Source organism: Glycine max, chromosome 13, assembly GCF_000004515.6.
Source record: "Glycine max cultivar Williams 82 chromosome 13, Glycine_max_v4.0, whole genome shotgun sequence".
Taxonomy (NCBI): domain Eukaryota; kingdom Viridiplantae; phylum Streptophyta; class Magnoliopsida; order Fabales; family Fabaceae; genus Glycine; species Glycine max.
The window spans coordinates 28,000,116-28,019,776 of record NC_038249.2 but is presented as its reverse complement, the minus strand read 5'-3'; the positions used below and the strand labels follow the sequence as shown (position 1 = coordinate 28,019,776).

The 19,661-nt window shown below is 33.0% G+C and overlaps 4 protein-coding genes across 12 annotated transcripts; 2 read left to right on the top strand and 2 right to left on the bottom strand.

The window, feature by feature from the left end:
* IQD44 (protein IQ-DOMAIN 44) lies at positions 1 to 5,089 on the top strand. Of its 8 annotated transcripts, XM_041008177.1 has the most exons (8): positions 1 to 175; positions 256 to 318; positions 438 to 534; positions 2,027 to 2,139; positions 2,904 to 3,035; positions 3,315 to 3,542; positions 4,308 to 4,421; positions 4,512 to 5,089. In XM_041008177.1, the coding sequence occupies exons 4-8, from the start codon at positions 2,065 to 2,067 to the stop codon at positions 4,854 to 4,856; spliced, it is 894 nt and encodes a 297-aa protein (XP_040864111.1). In that variant the 5' UTR covers positions 1 to 175; positions 256 to 318; positions 438 to 534; positions 2,027 to 2,064; the 3' UTR covers positions 4,857 to 5,089. The 8 variants fall into 8 exon arrangements, with proteins under 8 accessions (XP_040864111.1, XP_014621098.1, XP_014621103.1 ...); XM_014765612.3 differs by lacking the exon at positions 1 to 175 and having other exon boundaries at positions 2,868 to 3,035; XM_014765617.3 differs by lacking the exon at positions 1 to 175 and having other exon boundaries at positions 259 to 318; positions 438 to 557.
* A 1,389-nt stretch (positions 5,090 to 6,478) lies between these two features.
* On the top strand, positions 6,479 to 10,180 carry LOC100802086 (nudix hydrolase 15, mitochondrial). The gene is made up of 4 exons (XM_003542658.5): positions 6,479 to 6,911; positions 7,782 to 7,924; positions 9,383 to 9,502; positions 9,578 to 10,180. The coding sequence occupies exons 1-4, from the start codon at positions 6,533 to 6,535 to the stop codon at positions 9,800 to 9,802; spliced, it is 867 nt and encodes a 288-aa protein (XP_003542706.1). The 5' UTR covers positions 6,479 to 6,532; the 3' UTR covers positions 9,803 to 10,180.
* A 1,669-nt stretch (positions 10,181 to 11,849) lies between these two features.
* On the bottom strand, positions 11,850 to 14,629 carry LOC100801560 (magnesium-chelatase subunit ChlI, chloroplastic). The gene is made up of 3 exons (XM_003542657.5): positions 14,040 to 14,629; positions 13,823 to 13,938; positions 11,850 to 13,050 (listed from the first exon to the last, which is right to left on the bottom strand). The coding sequence occupies exons 1-3, from the start codon at positions 14,134 to 14,136 to the stop codon at positions 11,998 to 12,000; spliced, it is 1,266 nt and encodes a 421-aa protein (XP_003542705.1). The 5' UTR covers positions 14,137 to 14,629; the 3' UTR covers positions 11,850 to 11,997.
* Positions 14,630 to 14,931: 302 nt separating this feature from the next.
* LOC100500321 (putative dolichol phosphate mannase synthase) lies at positions 14,932 to 18,916 on the bottom strand. Of its 2 annotated transcripts, none has more exons than NM_001249400.2 (9): positions 18,798 to 18,907; positions 18,124 to 18,283; positions 17,729 to 17,828; positions 17,559 to 17,592; positions 17,417 to 17,493; positions 16,901 to 16,926; positions 16,658 to 16,822; positions 16,449 to 16,563; positions 14,932 to 15,413 (listed from the first exon to the last, which is right to left on the bottom strand). In NM_001249400.2, exons 2-9 carry the CDS (start codon positions 18,231 to 18,233, stop codon positions 15,309 to 15,311), a joined length of 732 nt encoding a protein of 243 aa, NP_001236329.2. In that variant the 5' UTR covers positions 18,234 to 18,283; positions 18,798 to 18,907; the 3' UTR covers positions 14,932 to 15,308. The 2 variants fall into 2 exon arrangements, with proteins under 2 accessions (NP_001236329.2, XP_006593372.1); XM_006593309.4 differs by having other exon boundaries at positions 15,006 to 15,413; positions 18,124 to 18,235; positions 18,798 to 18,916.
* Between the last annotated feature and the right edge of the window lie 745 nt (positions 18,917 to 19,661).

The following is a 19,661-nucleotide window of genomic DNA, read 5'->3' as shown; positions in this document are numbered from 1 at the left end:
ATGTTAACCTTTTACAAATTCATGTTCATCAATAGAGAAAAAACAGTGCATACAGAAAGCAGCAACAGGGTCACCATCAGGATTCTGTAATCACGGTTTGTTCTGCTGTCGTTATAACTGTAGCTGTAGCCTCCGTTGTTGAATTTCTCCAAAATCAAAAATGCAACCGTGTCATGTAATATTACTACGTTACTCTCTCTCTGTCAGACTAAAACTGCACGCCAATGTTCATTTTTTTTTTCGTTTCTTTTTCAGATGTGGGCCTTGTGGTGTTTACATGCGTCGGTTGAGCCTTTGATTGAGTGAGACAGAGAAAAAGTAAGTTTTTTTTTCTCTCTTGTATATTTTTTGGTTTGTTTTCTCTCTTTCTTTCTTTCTACCTTTTATTCTTTTTTTCTCTTTGTATTCATATTTACTTCCTCTTTACTTCTATGCAGATATAATTGTCCCCCACTTCCTTTTTTTCATCCAGAAATCTTGTTGCCCAAGTGAAGAAAAAAGGGTTGCCTTGGACACTTCTCACCTTGTTTTCTGGTATGTTTTTTTTATCGGCAAAGGTTAGTTATTAGTTTTTTTAAGGGGGTTCGAATTTACCACCTATCCATCTCTTCCTTCATCCTTTACCACCAAGCCAATCTTATATCTCCTTGTTCTCTAGTATGTTATCCTCCTCAGGTGCTTTATGTTTGTTCTTGCACTGTTTGGTCCAATTTCTGGGTTCATAAATGTGATTCTGGGTGGCATGTTGGGTATGTTGTGAGACCCAGATGGATTTTGACATGTTTTGGTCTTTTGATTTGCTTGCTAGGCAATCAAGCATATACTTTTTTCTTTTTCATTTATTCATTCTTTAAGCAGTTTAGTTGTTGATCCTTTTTTTGTTGTTCTGTTTGGTGGATCACAGTATGAGTCTGATGTGGAAGAAAAATCTTTAGGTTGTCTTATTGTAAATTTCTGTTGGTTGGGAGATTATTGGTGGGATTTGTTTATTTCTATAAAGGGAACAAAAGGGTTTTATATATCAAGTAAATCAGCATAGTCTATAATAATAGCTTTAGTGTTGTTCAAAAATGAACAAATGGATGCTTTTTCTTTTTTCTTCTTTGGCTGCAAACTGTGATGCCCTATGATAGATGTTTGCTCTCTGATTTTCATGTCTTTGCTGATTAAATCCAGTTCTACAGTGACTAACAATACCTGTGAACTGTGATTGCAAAATTTGTTTCTATTCTGGTTGTAAGACTGGAGTTCTGGTTAGCATAACAATTATAGGATTTGCTATGTGACGTAGTTTAGGGACAAGGGAAGGGCAGAAGAGATTGAGGGAAAGGGAGACTGAAAGTGGGAGAAATAAAGGAATGGAGGACGACTAAAATGAGAAGAAAGAAACAGAAAATTTCAAAATTATTTCAAGCATCAATTCAAGTCTAAATCCAAAACTTACTAAATAGCCATCCTTGAATTGGTAAAGCCTAGCTTGCTTTCTTCCCTACTCGTAGTAATCCTTATATTAATAAGAAAATACCCTACAAGCTTAAAATACTAAATTCCCAACATTTTGCTTGCTCCATACACCTTAAAAATCCTAATATTTATTTCCTATACTCCATTATTTCTATCCTATTCTCAATCAATATGACAAATGATATCATATAATGTTTCATGGATGAAGAACTGTACACTTATAATATATATTGGGCTTGATTACAAATAACTTACAATGGGGATGTTAGATTTCAACTTAAAATCAATTGGCACTATATGAAGTTGTCCAACAGATATATAAGCTGTACCCCAAGAACTGAGACAGGTGATGTGGGACTTCCTAACACCCCCCTCGTGTGCAGTTTATATATCTGTTGGACAACTTCACTTAGTGTCAATTGGTTTTAAGTTGAAATCTAACAGGGGACAAGTCACACGAACTCCAACACTGTTTTCTTCTTCTGTTTATGAACAACATGCAAAATCTTTATTTGTAGAGTGCTATGCTAATGCTTTTTATATTCATTAAAACTACTCCCAGAGTTATGTTAATTTGAAAGAAGCTACGTGGCATCAAGAATGGGTTCAGGTGATTGGTTTAAGACAATAATTAGCTCAAGAAAATCAAAAGAAGGAAGATCAAAGAAATTAAAGGTACAACACACTTTCTGTCAATACTAGTTTCTTGGAGTGAATTTTGCATGGATTAAGTTGAATGAGTATGGAAATTTTATTGTAAACCTCTAAATTGCCATTATTTTCCAGAAAAAAAAAAATCTTTTTTGAATGCTTTGAAGATCATTTATCTTGATCATGAGGAATCACATATGCCTTATTTTAGCAGAAAAGGTTTTGTGATTTGAAGAGTGACTGCTAATTTCCTATAAGGGATTGAACTGTGAGTAAGTTACCCTTAGATCCAAATTAGTAATCCGTCCAGAATTGAAATAACATTTTGTCAAAGAACAATACTTTGTTGACATAAATTGAAAAGCAAAGTTTAGATTTGTTCTACATGAAATTATTCAAAGTTTTGGACTGCAATATGACTTTAAACTATTACAACAACATCAACCAAGCCTTATCTCACTTTCTGGGGTCAGTTATCTTGAATCAGTTGATGCCATTGGGCTAATATAATTAGTTTTCAAACAGGAATTTCAGAGATTTAAGTTTTATCTTGAGTCTGACATCATTTTTATGAGGAACAGCATATGTTATTGTTTATAATGACCTCTTAATTTACCTGTTCATTTATTTTTTAATTAGGCTGCAGCAATGTCATTTGCTAGAACTTAGAATATATTGGAACTTGTTTTGTATGAGGGCTGTTGTGACCTGAAAGTTTCTATCCCCACTAATATGCTCACCTTTTGAGATAGGGATCTTTAGCTTCATGGAGATTAATTGTGTTGCAGACTAAGATTTATACAAGAAAAAAGTCCAATGGTTTAGCAAATGGAATGAAAAGCGAAAATCTAGAGTCAGATGGGGTATCAGTTGAAACTATTGCTGCAACAAGGATCCAAACAGCATTCCGAGCTTATAAGGTATGTCAATTTGAAAGTTTCACAGAGAAGAAACAGACCAAGTCCAGTTAACTTCATTGATTTTAGCACATCCTTAACAAGCACGTTTCATTTTTTATATTTCATTATTCAACTATGGATGTCTATGCTCTCTTGTCTTACATTCATACCATTTATGATATTATTTAAGCTGAAAGCGACATGACCTGCAGGCATGTGTTACTTATTTATCATAGAACAAACCTTCTGTAGTTTTTTCTGCTGACTTTGTTTTATGATGCTGACTTTTGAATCCGAAAGGCTAGAAAATATTTACACCGCTTGAGAGGATTCACAAAACTGAAGATCCAGACTCAAGGTTCCTCTGCTAAAAAACAAGCCGTTACCACTATAACTTATCTTCATTCATGGAGCAAGATACAGGCTGAGATTAGAGCTCGTCGTATATGTATGGTTACAGAAGACAGAATCAGGCGGAAGATAATACATTCTCAACTAAAACTTGAGGCCAAGATTCATGACCTGGAGGTAACTTGTAAAGCTAACAGGTTTTCAGTGATGGTATTCTGGACTTTTTCTTTTCAAACTGATGCCAGTTTGCTAATCACTCTTTCTACTACAATGATTATGTGTGGTTTCATTGGTTTCTCTGTTTTAAATATGCATTTGTGTCATTATTTCAAATTTCTATGTCTTTCTAGGTGATTAGTAAATGCATATAACTATTGAAACGGTGTCATGGGATGGGTCTCCCATATGAGTCAGCTTCACTTCTGAGGTCTAATATCCTATAGTTTGGCGTTTAGACATTGGAGGCATGCGCAAAAAAGCAAATAATCTCTCCTTTGTATAAAATCTTTAGACATCAAACATGCCCTTACCAGTTATGTCACCTTTCCCTCATTTCCTCTTGCTGAATCTTCAATATCAAGTTGTTTATTTCATTTAGAGCCTATTGTTGAATTCTAGTTAACCAATAGATTGGCTTTGTTTGTAAAGAGGTTCCTATCATACTGTATTAGAAATTCTGAAATGCATTTCTATCCTTGTAGAAACTTTCTCTTCTCTTTTCTATAGTTAGTTAAAATGCTTAACCAAATGTCTTAAAACATGTGTTCTTAATTGAAATCAGATTCCAGATATTAGTTTTTCCTATTCAATCATGGATGAAATGCTTGGAATCTTTTATCATTGACCACTTAATAGTGATGGAATTATTTCACTAGATAAAAGAGTTGGATAGAACCCTCTTCAGTCACCCTTTTTCTGATCATTAGTTTGAACAAACAACAGGTGGAATGGTGTAGTGGTTCTGAAACCAAGAAGGAAATCCTTTCAAGGTTACATCAAAGAGAAGAAGCAGCAGTCAAGAGGGAAAGAACCATGGCATATGCCTTCTCTCATCAGGTAGGTTAATCTTAATCATGAGTAGTAGTCACATTACCATGTTTCACCATGGTTCTAATGAAAATCATATGAATATCTTATGAAAAATAGTGGAGGGCCAGCTCTAGCCAAGGGCTAGGTAATTATGAACTTGGCAAAGCTAGTTGGAGTTGGAGCTGGAAGGATCGTTGGATTGCTGCACGCCCTTGGGAAAGCCGCGTACCAAGTGTAACAAACACTAGCCCCGAGAAAGATCAAAATAAGAAGCCAAGAAAAGTTCAGAAGGATAGGAATTCACCAACATCAAAAAAACCAGTTTCAGTTAAAACTCCTTCAGCTAATGCTAAAGGGACAAAACCTTTAAGTAATGCAAAAGGAACTACTAAAGCTAGAAGAAGGTTGTCTTACCCTGCTGCCACAGAGAAAAAAGCAGTGCCTGCTGAAGGAAAGCAATGAGTACTCAGAACAAAAGCATGCATATTTGATCAAAGCCTACATCATCATGTTAACATTAACAGAGTCAAGTTCAGTTTCAAGTGGTTACAGTCAGTGTGTGTGTGCGTGTGTGTAAAGATAAAAAGACAATCTGTTTTTCTTTATTCATTGGATTGCTTCCTTCCAATTTGTGCATATGAATGTGAGTGAAATTCAATGACCTTAGTGATAGAAAATGAAACAACAAACTTGCATATGTGTGTTTTGGTGATTGGTTTTTCTTTCTTCAATCTTGTATGTTTAGTGCAGTGAGGAGACAAATTATAGGTAGATCAATTATCCTTCCCCCCCCCCCCCACCTTTGTTTGCTGTAATAGAAAAGATTTTTTGAAGCTGCGATCTTCTGTCCAACAAGTCGACACTATAGAATGTTATTTTTCAACTTTATTACTCTCTCTGTTTTTTTTATAAGAAATAAGTTATAATGTATTTAATATAAAATACATTATAACTTGTTTCTTAAAGTGGAGATAGTATTTTGTACTAGTTTTGTTTTTCTCCTCTCCAGTTCATCCTTTGGATCCTTTGGTTTTATAAATGTTCTAATCCAACTCATGGAAATTGCATTAACCAAGCTAAAACAAAGTTTGAATTAGTAACGAATTTATATATCTTGTCTTTTTTTTCTTTTTGAAAAGCATTTATATATCTTGTCTAGTTGGATGAATTTTTATAAACTTAATTATGAACATTTTGATTTTGTTAACTTGAGTTTGATTAACAATCACTATAAATTGAAGTAATTTACATACATGTATACCAAAAAAATTAATGTTATTTATATAATAAATTCAAGTCAATGTAATACTACACCAAACGAGATTTTCAAGTCAATGTCGATTTTAATAAAAATACATAAATAAAATTGTTTTCCCTCAAAAATCAACTTTACAACCACTTAACAGCTGTTGTTAGGCTTTGGAGACATCAAAATAAACACACCATGATGTAGATATTTTTTTTACAGTATTATTAGTATGGGATTGTTTCCTTAATGATTAATCTTTATTGAAAATTTAGTTGATCACTTTTTAATAAATTTAAACTCAAAATTTTACTTAAAGATGAATACCATTTAAACCAAAATGACTTTTTGATAAATGGTGATGACATGGATATCAACCACAGAACTAGTTAGTAATTTATTATTCATATCACATGCCACTTCAAAAATATTCGTACTTCAAAAATTATTCATACCCAAATAATCCGTCAATCAAATACAACCAGCCAATCAACTTATTTCACCTTTCATAAATAACTAGCATTGAAACTCGTGTGTTGCATGCATTTTGAAAAAAAGACAATAAAATAATGAATAATAAATTGAGTAATTTAATAAAATAAACGAATTTTTCTTAAAAATTGTCCGGTTGACACGTGGCACTGACAGAACAGTTTTAATAATAGGATACTGGCAGTATTTTTTAGAAAGAAAAAAAATAATAAAATACAGAAAATATTTTTAATCAATAAATTTTTAATTCATAACTAGAAACAAATCCCCAGTCCAACTTTCATTAATTAATTTCTTAAAAAAATACTACAGTTTATACATAGTTTTTTTTTTTTTTTTATAGGAGTTTATAATTGACACGGGTTGGGTCGTTGGTGGTTTTTTTACTGTCACACATGACATGATTTCCATTCTGAGAACATTACCAACGACAAGATCCTTATTACCGAGAGCATCTTCTTCCATCACCAAATTCATGGATTCTTCCTCCAACGCCAGCAGCATTGGAGGATCTCAGAGGCTCTTTGCGTTAGCACAGCACCTTCGCCAGTACAAGGCACCGTCTTTCCCCGAAGATATTGTGGAACAAAGCATTGAAGAGATTGGTGGCAAGGTTGTTTCTCAGGTGGGATTTCAAGAATCAGCCATCCCAATTGGCCAAAACCCTGAGAAATTCAGACCCAAAAAAGCTGCTGTTTTGATCTGCCTATTCGAAGGGGATGATGGGGATCTAAGGGTCATTCTCACCAAGCGCTCTTCCAAGCTTTCTACTCACTCGGGTCTGTCCAAAATGAGTTCAATCTTTTGTCTTTTCATGGTGGTAAAAAATGTTTTTTTTTTTTTTCAAAATGATTGCAATTTAGGATATGGGAATTAAGAGGGCATGAACTGAGGGATTTTGTTGAGAGTTTGTAGTATCAACTGAGTTTCAATCTTTTGTCTTTTCATGATGTTGAAAAGTTGTTATTTTTTCAATAAATTGCAATTTAGGATATGGGGATTAAGAGGGTATGAACTGAGGGTTGTGTTTAGAGTTTGTATTATCAACTGAGTTTCTGGACTTTTTAACTAAACTAGGTGATTTCGTAAAACAAATTACCAAAGTGGTGTAGTTTCAAAACTATTTACATGTCAGCGGTGATTTTTGCCTCGTAGGATTCAAGAGGCGCTACTCAGTCTCATTTATCTTTTGTCATTTTGCACAAGGCGTCAGGCTGAAGTTTAGGTGTCCTATTAGTGAAGGATGTGCCAGGCTGAGAATTGCCTATAGAAAGCACTACTCTGGCTGACTTCACCCTGGCTTCCTCGTTTGCAAAGGAGGTGTCAGGCTGAGAATTGCCTACAAGAGGCACCACTCTGGCTGGCTTCACCCTCGCTTCATTGACAGAACACCTGAACGCGAGTCAAATTTCAGCCTGGCGCCTCATGCAAAATGACAAAAAATGAACGTGAGGCGCCACTCTGTGATTTGTTACTACACTACCTTGGTAATTTGTTTTCCAAAATCATCCAGTTTAGTTAAAAAGTCGAGTTTCTGCCTTTATTTCTTTTCATGAGGTTGAAAATTTGTTATTTTTTATTAAATGATTGCAATTTAGGTTGTGAGAAATAAGAGGGAATTGTGTGCATTTTGCATGTTATTTTTTCAGGTGAAGTGGCATTGCCTGGTGGGAAAACTGAGGAGGGGGATAAGGATGATGGGGATACTGCAAAAAGAGAGGCAAAGGAAGAAATTGGGTTGGACCCGGAACTTGTCAATGTTGTTACTGTACTTGAACCATTCTTGTCTAAGGTATTATGTGTTCTGTTTGATACTTTTCACTAGCTTGAGCAATTAGTATGACTTTAGATGGATCTCTGTCCTGGTTTGCTTGTGGCTGAAAGAAAAAATTGTGTTCAGAAATTATTTGTGATTAGGAATTTTGATGTTAAATTTGAACATTTATGGAGATTATTTCCATGATGGTTGGTTCATGAAATGGTTCTGTGCTGGAAGATGTTGATTTTGGGTGGCCTGTGAAAGCTCAAATTGTCTAATTTATTTTTGAAGCATTCTTTTTAATCATGATTTCTGTACTGTAATGGATGGGGTTGCATGCTAGGAGAGGAGTAAGTGGCCATTAGATACGTAGAACTGTTATTATGAAATGATCATTTGATAGAAAATATCTGAAATTAAAATGAATTTTAGTATTACCATTTACCAGTGTATTTCTTCTTAATTTTGAAACTCAAATATACCATCCACAAAAATGAAGTGCAATACTAAGGATATTGTTAATAATTGTGATTGTTATCTTGGGAGGTAATTGTTTCGTTAACTATACATATCTATATAACATAATGTGGACATGTGGTGGGGAATGGGTTTGACCCATGTAATCAGATAAATACCCTTTGTTAATAATTTAAGGGTTATAACCCATAGTTGTTTCCTGTTTCTTGTTTTTAGGGATTTGTATCTGGTAAGGGAAAACTGATTAGCTTTCTTCACTATCTATAATTCTATATTTATGAATTTAAGAACTAAGAAATGTTGCATTGAGTTAATGAGTGATTGCTTTTGGCCTTTGTTCCCCATTGAAGAGAATCCTAAAATAGAGTGCCACTAACTGTAAAAGACTGAAATTCATGCATCATTGAGTAAAGATTTGCAATGAGTTCACAGCATCCAAGCAAATGCTAAAACAAAATGGCCGAGGCCTCTTCATTGTCTTCTTATTAGTTCTTAACTTGTTCTTTAAATCTTAGACAATAGTATGATAAGTAAAAGGATTTTATACGTATAAACTAACAGTAGAGATTATTTGTGGACAGGAGAAACAGGAATAAAAGGTATTTGTTGCCTATTAGAGTGACACTATATACATTAATGACAATGCGTGCATTACTTAATGTTCAGAAGTTCGAGTAATGTAATACTAATATTTTCTTAGACAAACCTTGCATTGAAATAAGTTCTTATTAGCAATATTTGGTATATGATAAATCAATTTGAGGAAATGATTGGAAATTTATTTGATGTATAGTCACCACAGATTCAAAACTGTACACTTTTCTATAATTAAAAAAAAAACTCTAGCCTTGTCTATCATCTCATTTTTATTGATGATGTTGATGTTTAAACTCCCAGATGTTAGATAGATTGGACACCTTTTTGTTAGTCTAGTTCACATCTGCTTCATATTGTAAGGGTTGGATGAGAAATTTCACTCCAGCACTTTTAACCTATTACTGTTTTGATTTGCAGCACCTCCTAAGGGTAGTTCCAGTCATTGGCATACTTCATGACAAGAAAGCATTCAAACCTGTTCTGAATCCAGCTGAAGTGGAAGCAGTATTTGATGCACCTTTGGAAATGTTTCTCAAGGTCCATGCTTATTTTTATTTTGATCTCATGTCTTCATTCTTGATATCACTTGTCTGATGTCATTACTTTAAGCAGGATGAAAATCGGAGACAGGATGAGAGGGAGTGGATGGGAGAGAAGTATTTGTTGCATTTCTTTGACTATGATATCGGGCATAAAAAATACATCATATGGGGTTTAACTGCTGGGATCTTGATTAGGGCTGCATCAGTTGTGTACCAACGGCAGCCAGCTTTTGTGGAGCAGAACCCTAAATTCAAGCTTCCACAGGATGTATCCAAGGACACTACAATACCTTGAGTTCATTGTTTATTGTATTTTGTCCTTGATACTTGTCCTTAATCGTGCAAAAAAACTCGTAGCAGCCAGAGTTCTAGAATTCATAGCAAGTGTTTATATTTACTGAGAAAGGAAGAGGGTACTATCCCATCACTTGGAATTCATATTCCTACCTATTGAATGCCATCCCAAAGTTTAGAGAGTTGCAGACATTGAATCACTCAAAATAGAAGTATTTGCTGACAAGCAAGTAGTAACTTGAATACCGCTGAGTGTTAGAAGGGCTACTGGAATAAAGTAGTTCATTTTGTTACTTTTAGTTGAACAGAATTGTCTTCCTGCAATTCTTGTTATCTTATGATGCCGTTGGCAAAGTTTATATATGATGTTGTTGGCAAAGTATCTTATATAGAGATGCTTCTTGATATGATATGTACCATAAAATGGTGCAAAGGAAACATTCAGTGTGACAGGCGTGGGATTCATTTAAGCAAGTATATGCAAAAATATCTTCAGGTAATTTATTTTGGTGTGTATAATATATTTAGATGAGTGGACAAATCATTTCATAATTTCAAAAAAAAAAGTAGCAAAATGGTAGTTTTTCCAAATCTAATAAAGGAACTAAATTTTATTTTTGAGTAGGGGGGCTCAAATAAACTAGTTACAAATAATTGTATATAACTAGTTACATAATAACTAATTTGCTAAAACTGGTTACATAACTATAACTGTTTTATTAGTTATTTAAAATTTAGTTACTTAGTTTGCATAACTGGTTATAATTAGTTAATTTATATTTCATAACCAGTTATATAATTAGTTAATTTATATTTCATAACCAGTTATAACTTATAACTGGTTATTAGTTATAATAACTAGTTAAAACATATATCTGGTTACAAATTTTGCTCCTTCAACAATTTAGCTCTCTTTTTCAAACCCTTTGAAGAACAAGAGAACTGGAGAAGGTCCTGCGCAGCTGCGCCATTCTCTTCCAGTGTTCACCGTCGTCGTGACTCGTTCTCTAATCTCTACTTTGAAGTCGTTCTTCGTGGGTACTTGTTCTCGCCGAATACAAAAAAATATCTTCTTTCCAAAGAAAAATTGTTTCTCTTATTTTTTTCATCACATCTCTTATCAGTTATCACAACTTTCTCTCTCTGTCTCTTCCTCTCTCTTTCATTCACCCTATCCACTCTGTTTATAGTTTGAAAACAACACTATTTTTCTCATTTTAAGAAAAAGACAAGACCAAAAAATAGAAAAAATAAATGTCACAGTACTGAAACAAATGTCCAATTGAGCATAAAAGTTCAAAAGTAAATAATCATCTGAAACGAAATTAGACATTGAAACAAATAAGAAAAAACACACTTTTTGTTAGCACACTTTTAATATTATTAAAAATTTATTGAAACATATAAAATTATTATAAGTCTCTTTTTGGTTTTTCATTATGTGTGTACCGTGATATAATAAAAAGTTAAAATAAAAGTTATTAAAAATGTCTATATATTTAAAACATAAAAAAATTGAATAGTTACATAAAAATATTGATCATTTACTTTTTTTTAAGTAATTTAAATTGTGTGAACACACAATGAAAAATAACCTTTAATAATAAATATTGCTACTGATATTGTGAATTTTAATAAATTTAGATTTAGATAATTAAACAATTAATTAAAGATAAAAAGTATTAATTTAATTTGGTATAAAAACTAGTTAAATAATTATTTATATAACTGGTTATTTATCCATAGTTATGTATTCGAAACCGGTTATATAACTGGTTTTTAAAAATAATAACCAGTTATACAAAACTATAACCTGTTATACAAAATTAGTTATAGTTATAATAATTGTTTGAAATATAGTTATTAAGTAGTTATGATTATGAACCATGAGCACCCCTATTTTTTAGTGCTCGGTTCTTTTTTTGAGGCCTCTAAAGCAGATGTGATTTCCCTTGCTAATCACCAAATCGGTTTAGAAACTATGGAAAGTACCACTCTTACTCCGTTAGATTACAGATTCAGAAGAAACTATAGATCCTGGCACCGTATAATGCAAGAGGCCTAGAATTTCATTTGTAAATCTGAATCTTCCTCGTGGTAGTTTCAAGGAAAATGAAAATCCCCACAAAAATGTAAAGGATGAAGTGGTAAAATATTGAATAAATCCTAGAGCAGACAGAACATGTTATACCATGTTCATCTGAAAACCTCATAAAATTTCTCTAGGACAAGTAAACCTGAATCTATTGACTCCAAGGGATCCTTTCGAAGACGGTGCCTCAAGCAGTTAGGGATGACAGTAGCAATATCCTCTGCACTTACTTTGTCTCTTCCCTTGAGGGCAGCAAGAGCTTTCGCAGCTCTGTTTGTTACTATGTCTCCTCTTAATCCGTCCACATTCAACTCTGCACAAACCTTGGATATCTTTACCTTGAGATTGCGGTCAATTTGAACAGAAGAAAGAAAACTCCTTGCTGAGGCAATTTGTTGTTGGAGATTTTGTTGCTCTGCCTTGTAAGAATCTCGGAAAACCTTTGGGTTTTTGTCGAAACGAGCTCTCTCCTCCACAATCTTCACTCTTAACTCAGCATCCCTCACGGTCCCAACTTGAGCATGCATTCCAAACCTGTCCAGAAGCTGTGGCCTGAGTTCCCCTTCTTCGGGGTTGCCTGAACCAATTAGGATAAACCTAGCAGGATGTGAAATCGAAATACCCTCTCTTTCCACTGTGTTCCATCCTGATGCAGCAGAATCCAACAATACATCAACTAAGTGATCATCCAAAAGGTTAACTTCATCAACATACAGAATTCCTCTATTAGCTTTAGCCAGTAGACCTGGCTCAAATGCCTTTACACCCTCAGTGAGGGCCTTCTCAATGTCAATTGTCCCGCAGACTCTATCTTCTGTAGCTCCTAATGGCAAATCCACCATGTTAATTTTGGAGGAGACAACCTGAAGCTGCTCTCCTTTTATCACACGCTCTCTCACTTCAACACCCATGAATTCTGGATCTTCTGGGTCTGAATTATATGGGTCACCAGCAACAACCTTGATTTCAGGAAGCAAGTCAACCAATGATCTAACAGTTGTAGATTTCCCTGTTCCCCTGTCCCCCATGATCATTACACCTCCAATTTTGGGATCAATCACATTTAGGAGAAGGCAAAGCTTCATTTCATCCTGTCCAACTATAGCCGAAAATGGGTACACTGGCCTCTGGCTCTCGGTAAAAGCAATCTTCTGAGCCTGGATTAAGTTTACAGAGTTGAGATGTCATCAAAACGGGAAACAAAAAAACCAAGAACTAAAGTTACAAGGGCCACATTTTGATACACACAAGTGTAAAGAATTTTACACTGTTTACCAACTTTGAAGCACCGATACTTTAATTTGCTTTAGGTATTCATATCCAATACCAATTCTCTTGGATACTTCACCAATATGTGTATGTGAAGTATTCAATCCTTTACCAAAAGTTGTGAAAATCCAGCACTACATGAATCATAGAAGCATGTATAATATAGAAAAAGCATAGTATTGTCCCTTGATGAACCAAAAAAAGAAATCATCCTTTTTATGGATAGTTTCAAGAAAGGAATGAAATTGGTACTAATAATTTATAATTTTTATTTTAGTATTGTCCAAGAAGTATGTTCTAAATTTCGATTTGCATAAAATTGCAATTATATATTACAGCATAAAAAATCTAGTGCATCTTAATTAAATTCATTTTATTTGATACTACTAAGGTTGAGGATAACGAGCAAAAATGACTGAGTAAAACCTAACATGGTTGCAAGGTATTTGAAACCTACAGTATTAATTTTTTTATCTGCAGAAGTGGAAGACATGTATTGGAAGGTTTACAACAAGTTACACATCATGTTCAACCAAGTGATGTGCAAATACAAAAGAAACAAAGGTAGTACAAAATATCTCTCTATATGGTCCAAAAATTATGTCCTCAATTCATGCTATTACAAACATTCATTGCGGATGTTCAATATTACTAGCATACCTGTTGTGCAGAGTTAAGTTGAGTGGCAAGAACACTCGCAACCGGGAACAGAGACCTTCCCTTGACGCTGTGAAATCCATTTCCTCCGCCGCAAAACTTGCGCCCAAATATCTGCACTGTAAAGCCACAAATTGCTATTCAACATCATTTAGCTCACAATTACGCTAAAAAAAAACAACAAAGGTTTGAATGAGAAGAGAATATGTGTGTAATGCACCTGTGGTTAGAGAGGGAGAATCGGTGGCAAGGGATTGGGAAGAGTAGTATCGTGAAGAGAGGAAGGTAATTGAAGATGCGCCAAACGTGGAAGCCATTCTTTTTATTTGTTATGGCACTTATGCGCCTTCTTCTTTTGTGTTGTTATTTATTGATGCGTGTTTTTTTTTATTATTTCCTTTTCTCACTAGGAGACAAGATTGGAGGGTTTGGCTTTGGCATGTGAGACTAGACTAGCTAAGGATAAATAGAAGGAAGATTTGAGCTTTCACTATTTTGGTCGTATCTCCTGCTTTTGGTATGGTCACTACTCAAGTACTCGATATCTTGCTTTTGTCATATTTTAAAAAAGATGGTATGGACCATTTACTGGTTTAAAAAAATTCAGTATTAATAATTTTCGATTTGATTTCAACACGGACCTGATTATTTTAAAGTTTGAATAATTTCTTCTTTTTTTTTACCGTATTACATGTGAAACCAAATGTCATTGGTCCTAGTTCAACAGAATTTAAATTCTTTAAATAAATTCTTTAAATAAAGTCTTGAGTTTGATTTTTGTAAATAAAAAAATTATTGAAAAGATAATTTTTTAAAAGGTAATTGTTTGTCAAATCAATAATTATTTCACACATAATATGAAACCAGAACAAATATTATATATGATTTGTCGATATTTTTTTCCAATCATATTTTTCTTTCATCAATATTCAAATATGAGATCTTACTTAAAAGATCAAAACTAAATTTCACTCAAACTAATGTAATGTTGATTGAATTAATTAATTTTAAATGGTTAAATGAATTACTTTCGTTTCTTTTTTATTTGTGAAAAAAATTATTTCTATTTATTTGTCATTTTAAAATTATACTATAATGCTGCTCAATGAATTCTGAAGTAGTTGAAATCTCCTGTAGAATTTTACAAGTCAAGCTTTAGTATGGTCATCTACAAAGACTTTGAGACTTAAATCAATAGTTGGAGCAGAATTTTACAGTTGGCGTCTTGGCGCCTAGAAGGGGCGAAACAGAGAAGACCTCAGCCTAAGTCACAAGTTCATAAAATCTAAAACAATTAATTATCAAGTTTCACACAATTATAGACACAGAAACATACAGATGCTTCCTGCTAAATTGAAAAAGCAAGTTATGGAGATTCTATCAGCCAAGCTGATGTACCCCCAATAAACAGGTAGTTGATCAACAAGATTTATATCTAGTTTTTTTTCCCCAAAATGTAAGACATATATCAGTTGTTATGATTTATCTTTTATGTTGTTACCAAAAGATATGCTAGGCCTTTTAGGTATTCAACAATCTCTGATCCACCAAGCTTTGAACTTCCAAATACTCTATCAACAAATGTGATTGGAACCTGTACACATTTGAATTATATAAGTCAGTTATGAAGTGAATAATGAGAACTCTAAGCCATCTACTCAAGTATTCGGTGAAGGTGTAGTAAACACAAAAAGGAGAGGGGGAGGCTAAATTGCTGAAGCACATTATAAAAACACATGATGTAATTAATTAGCATTCAAATTTCCCACATGAATTAAATGCATATTTAGATTCAAATATTAAAGTTTAGAACATCGTATTTTTGTCTAAATAAATGCATATAAACTTCTCTGTAACCAACTAGCAGTCATGCACGTGCCCAATGACAAGCAAACACTGATTCCAGAAAGATAAAGATAGAACAATGGAAAGGAATAGGGACACTGTTTAACCAGTTACCATTTCAAGCAGTTTACATACAAAGCACAGGACTGTACGAATATGCTTGTCATTCAAATTTGCAATCTTAATATCAAATGCATCTTTCATGATTAGTTACATGTCAGTGTCACACAATGCACTCAATCTAATGAATTATTCAGTGATCTATGGAAGACCAACAGCCTACCTAAATAGGTAATTTGACAACATGGTCAGATAACAAAGCCATAACAACTTAGATTCAATATATGGACCTAGCATGTCTGCATGGATATAACATGTTGATTGCCTCAACATACAAACATATACATATCATCACCCATTACTGAATCCACTTTAAAGCAATTCCAAGGCCAACCAAAGGCACATAATAAGGGTGTATATGCATTTGGAAACACTTTTAGTTCCAGGATTAACCAACAAACATCTGTAAGATGTAGTCAATTAAAACTCCTATAGTTAAAAAAGAAAAAATCATGTTTCGTTGTTCAATCGACATTTTTAAAGAACAAAAAGAACAAGTTATATCAAAAGAAATTATGTTATTTATATCAAGAGTCAAGACACATACAAATGGCAAATACAGTGTACTGATAAATGCTATTACATATCTAAATCAAGATCTATAAAGTCAGCATAACAACCAGGTTAATATTAATTATAAGCATCATGAATTAAACAACTGTACCTCTTCGATATGGTACCCTTTTCTGGATGCTCGTACTATCATTTCCATTTGAAAGACATATCCTTTACTAACACAGCAACTAATGATATCTTCAAGCACTGATTTCCTATAAAGTCTACAAAGAACAACAAAACATCACTCTCAAACCAGGGAACGGGGGAGCAACCAACACTCGTGAAATTGCTAATACGAATTATCAAGCTTTATACCTAAAAGATCCTGTCAAATCTGAGACACCAGGCCATAAAAGTGTTTGTGCAAGAACATTTGCCCCCCTGCTAGTTAGTTTACGCATAAGATTCCATCCATGCACACCACCACCTTTAACATAACGAGTCCCTGTAACTATATCAGCACCAGTCTCCGACTGCTTTCTAAAATGCAAAAGGGAACGATTAAATTGTGGCAGGTAACAAGAAAACAAGAAAGAAATAACTAGAACCTTTCTTTACCTAATGAAGCTTGGCAAATATTTTGGCTGCAGAAGACATAAATAGATCAGACAAAGACAAATAAATAAATAAGAAAAAAATATGATTCAGCAACTAATAAATTCTCTAAACTAAAAATCCAAAAAAGAAGTTCATCCAACCCTTCTTTTTATTCCCTTTCAAATTTACAGCCTGTTTCTATATGGATGGAAACAGAGCTTTGTGGCTGGCTGATTAAGTGCCCATTTTTTTTAATGTTGGGTATAATTGACTTCGAGCCATTGAAGATAATTGGGTTATGTATCCAAATTAATCCCAACAACAAATTTTACATTGAAACATGTGCACAGTGCGGGGAATTAATTCCTGGTGTAAAACAAATAGACCCAAAACATTTCCCACTGAAAAAATTGCCTGGGGCCATGTAATTTTGCATGGAAAAGTGTGGAGAATCACAATTATATTGTAAAACAAACAGGCTCTTAATCATTCTTCATAAATTCAAAATATCCTCTACAGGCAAATAGCATAACTTACATGGTGTGATAGATCAGCATCCATGATGACAACAAAATTTCCAGATGCATGCTTCATGCCATGAATATAAGCAGTTCCTGCAAATTAATTGCATCAAAGGCTAATTTAGCAAAATCATTTAGTACAAGTATCAGGAACATACCTAAACCCAGCTTCCTAGGTCGTGCTCTTAACAGCTGGAACCACAGGAATAAGCACAGTTACTATAAATGAATGGAAGGGGGATGAGATGACCCCAAAAAAAAAAAGAATAAACCATGGATGACTAGTTGACTCTATATGAAAATTCAATTTGTAAATGTCACTGCTTACAATCCGATCTTCTCCATAAACTTGCTGCAGCTGTTTTACAACATCCTGAGTACCATCAGGACTGCCATCATCCACAATAATAATTTCAAAATCAGCATCCCTGAATTGAGCAACAAAAAGAAGTATTCGTAAAGATGATTGATCATATATAGAGATAGCAAAAGCAATAGCTTTCTAAAAATTGTGAGGAAAAAAAGAAACTTTCTTACTAAAATTCTCTCTTTGTATTTTGGGTTAAACTAAAAAGCCATATATTACAAAATGATTACTATTTGTTTGCATTATACACATAGGAACATGCTTATATTGAGAGCCAAGCTTATAAATTATATCCATATTTCACAGAAGAAAAAAACAGTTACAAGGGAAAAGATATAATCATGAGGAGAAATTACCCAAGGTGCTTGAAGATGAGGTAAACAATGAGACCAATGTTGAGACGCTCATTATATGTAGGAACAATTATACTGTACTTGTTTTTTTGCTTCTGATGATGGCCATCCATTTCTAAACTCAACTTGGACCAAATCCACTCAATGCAGTGAGTTCAATGAACTAACAAATACACAATATGAGTTTGAATTAACGTAATACAGAACAATCAACATATTTACACATAGAAACAGTTCTTTTTTAAATACACTTACGCTGATCATTTCTATAATACTACTATTTTGGAGGAGAAGTATTAGTCACCCGGTTAGAGGCATCAAATTGGCATGTCATTTGGGTAAAAAAAATCGATGATCGAGTAGGAAGTTATTGAGATTAATTGAATCAAAAGAGCCTCTCAATAATATTAATTATTAAACCAAATAATAAAATCCCTACGCATGCGTACAGGAAGGGAAATGCCAATTGCGGCTCTCAAATTCATCGAAACGAACCAAAATTAGTGAAGGATCATCTTATTCAAGAAGATCCAAAAACTCAGTTGAAGAAAAAAAAAACACAAATTTAAAATCGGGGAAAGCGTTTTCTCCATGACAGACTCTAACACGAACAGATTCCATCACAGAATAATTGTGATTAAAGAAAAATAAAGCGAAAGTGGCAGAGATGAACTAACCTAACGACGCGAGATGACGGAGAACAAATACTTCACAATGGGCAACAGCTGCTTCAAAAGACAGAGAACGATTTTGCTGGAAATTAAGGGGCAAAAACAATGTCAACTACTATAAACTTTTTATTTGTATTTAAAGTCTATAAGTATAATTATACTTAGTAGAACATAAAAGTTTGTTTTTTTTATATAACTAAAATTTATAATCAATAAATATTTTTAAATAAATACTTATATTTATATTTATGATATATAAATTATGTTGTCATGTAAGATTATTTTGATTGTGGATAATTTTTAAAATATATATAAATTTAATTTAAAAATAAAAGTGAAAAGGATAAATTAAAAAGATGAACAATTAAAAAATTAAGCACATAAATAAAATAAAATTTGTATAAAAAAATAAAAATAAAATAAAAGCAAGCAATTTGAGATGATTGAGAAAAAAAATATAGTTATTAAATTAAAATAAACTTATATTTTAACATGTGTGATGTACATGATAAATATTTTTTAAAAATAATTAAAAATTGTAATAAATAATATTTTAATTTAAAAATTATTTTTGAGTAATTTGAATTTTAAAAAAAATATGAAAATAATAAGTTGAAAGATATAAATAGTTCAAAAAAATTAAGTATACAAATAAAAGATTAAAGGAGAATGATTTAAAATGAACAATACAAATATTTTTTTTGGATAAATGTTAAATCAAATTAAAATTTAAAAATATATTTGAAAGAATAATATTAAAAAAAAACTACTGAATATACAACATATGAATAAACTTTAGCCTTCGTCTAAATTACCCGAACCTCTCACTATTAAGTTGACCATATTAAATTATTAAGATGAATAAAGTAT

Excerpts from the sequence above, each read along its gene's own strand:
- IQD44 (XM_014765612.3), top strand. The coding sequence starts at position 2,065 with ATGGGTTCAGGTGATTGGTTTAAGACAATAATTAGCTCAAGAAAATCA. Across the intron at positions 3,036-3,314 it reads CAGCATTCCGAGCTTATAAG|GCTAGAAAATATTTACACCG; the intron begins GTATGTCAATTT and ends TGAATCCGAAAG. Across the intron at positions 3,543-4,307 it reads CCAAGATTCATGACCTGGAG|GTGGAATGGTGTAGTGGTTC; the intron begins GTAACTTGTAAA and ends AACAAACAACAG.
- LOC100802086 (XM_003542658.5), top strand. The coding sequence starts at position 6,533 with ATGATTTCCATTCTGAGAACATTACCAACGACAAGATCCTTATTACCG. Across the intron at positions 6,912-7,781 it reads CAAGCTTTCTACTCACTCGG|GTGAAGTGGCATTGCCTGGT; the intron begins GTCTGTCCAAAA and ends TTATTTTTTCAG. Across the intron at positions 9,503-9,577 it reads CTTTGGAAATGTTTCTCAAG|GATGAAAATCGGAGACAGGA; the intron begins GTCCATGCTTAT and ends TACTTTAAGCAG.
- LOC100801560 (XM_003542657.5), bottom strand. The coding sequence starts at position 14,136 with ATGGCTTCCACGTTTGGCGCATCTTCAATTACCTTCCTCTCTTCACGA. Across the intron at positions 13,939-14,039 it reads TTCTCCCTCTCTAACCACAG|TGCAGATATTTGGGCGCAAG; the intron begins GTGCATTACACA and ends GTGGCTTTACAG. Across the intron at positions 13,051-13,822 it reads AACTTAACTCTGCACAACAG|GCTCAGAAGATTGCTTTTAC; the intron begins GTATGCTAGTAA and ends AACTTAATCCAG.
- LOC100500321 (XM_006593309.4), bottom strand. The coding sequence starts at position 18,233 with ATGGATGGCCATCATCAGAAGCAAAAAAACAAGTACAGTATAATTGTT. Across the intron at positions 17,593-17,728 it reads TTTATGGAGAAGATCGGATT|CTGTTAAGAGCACGACCTAG; the intron begins GTAAGCAGTGAC and ends CTGTGGTTCCAG. Across the intron at positions 15,414-16,448 it reads AAGGGTACCATATCGAAGAG|GTTCCAATCACATTTGTTGA; the intron begins GTACAGTTGTTT and ends AAATGTGTACAG.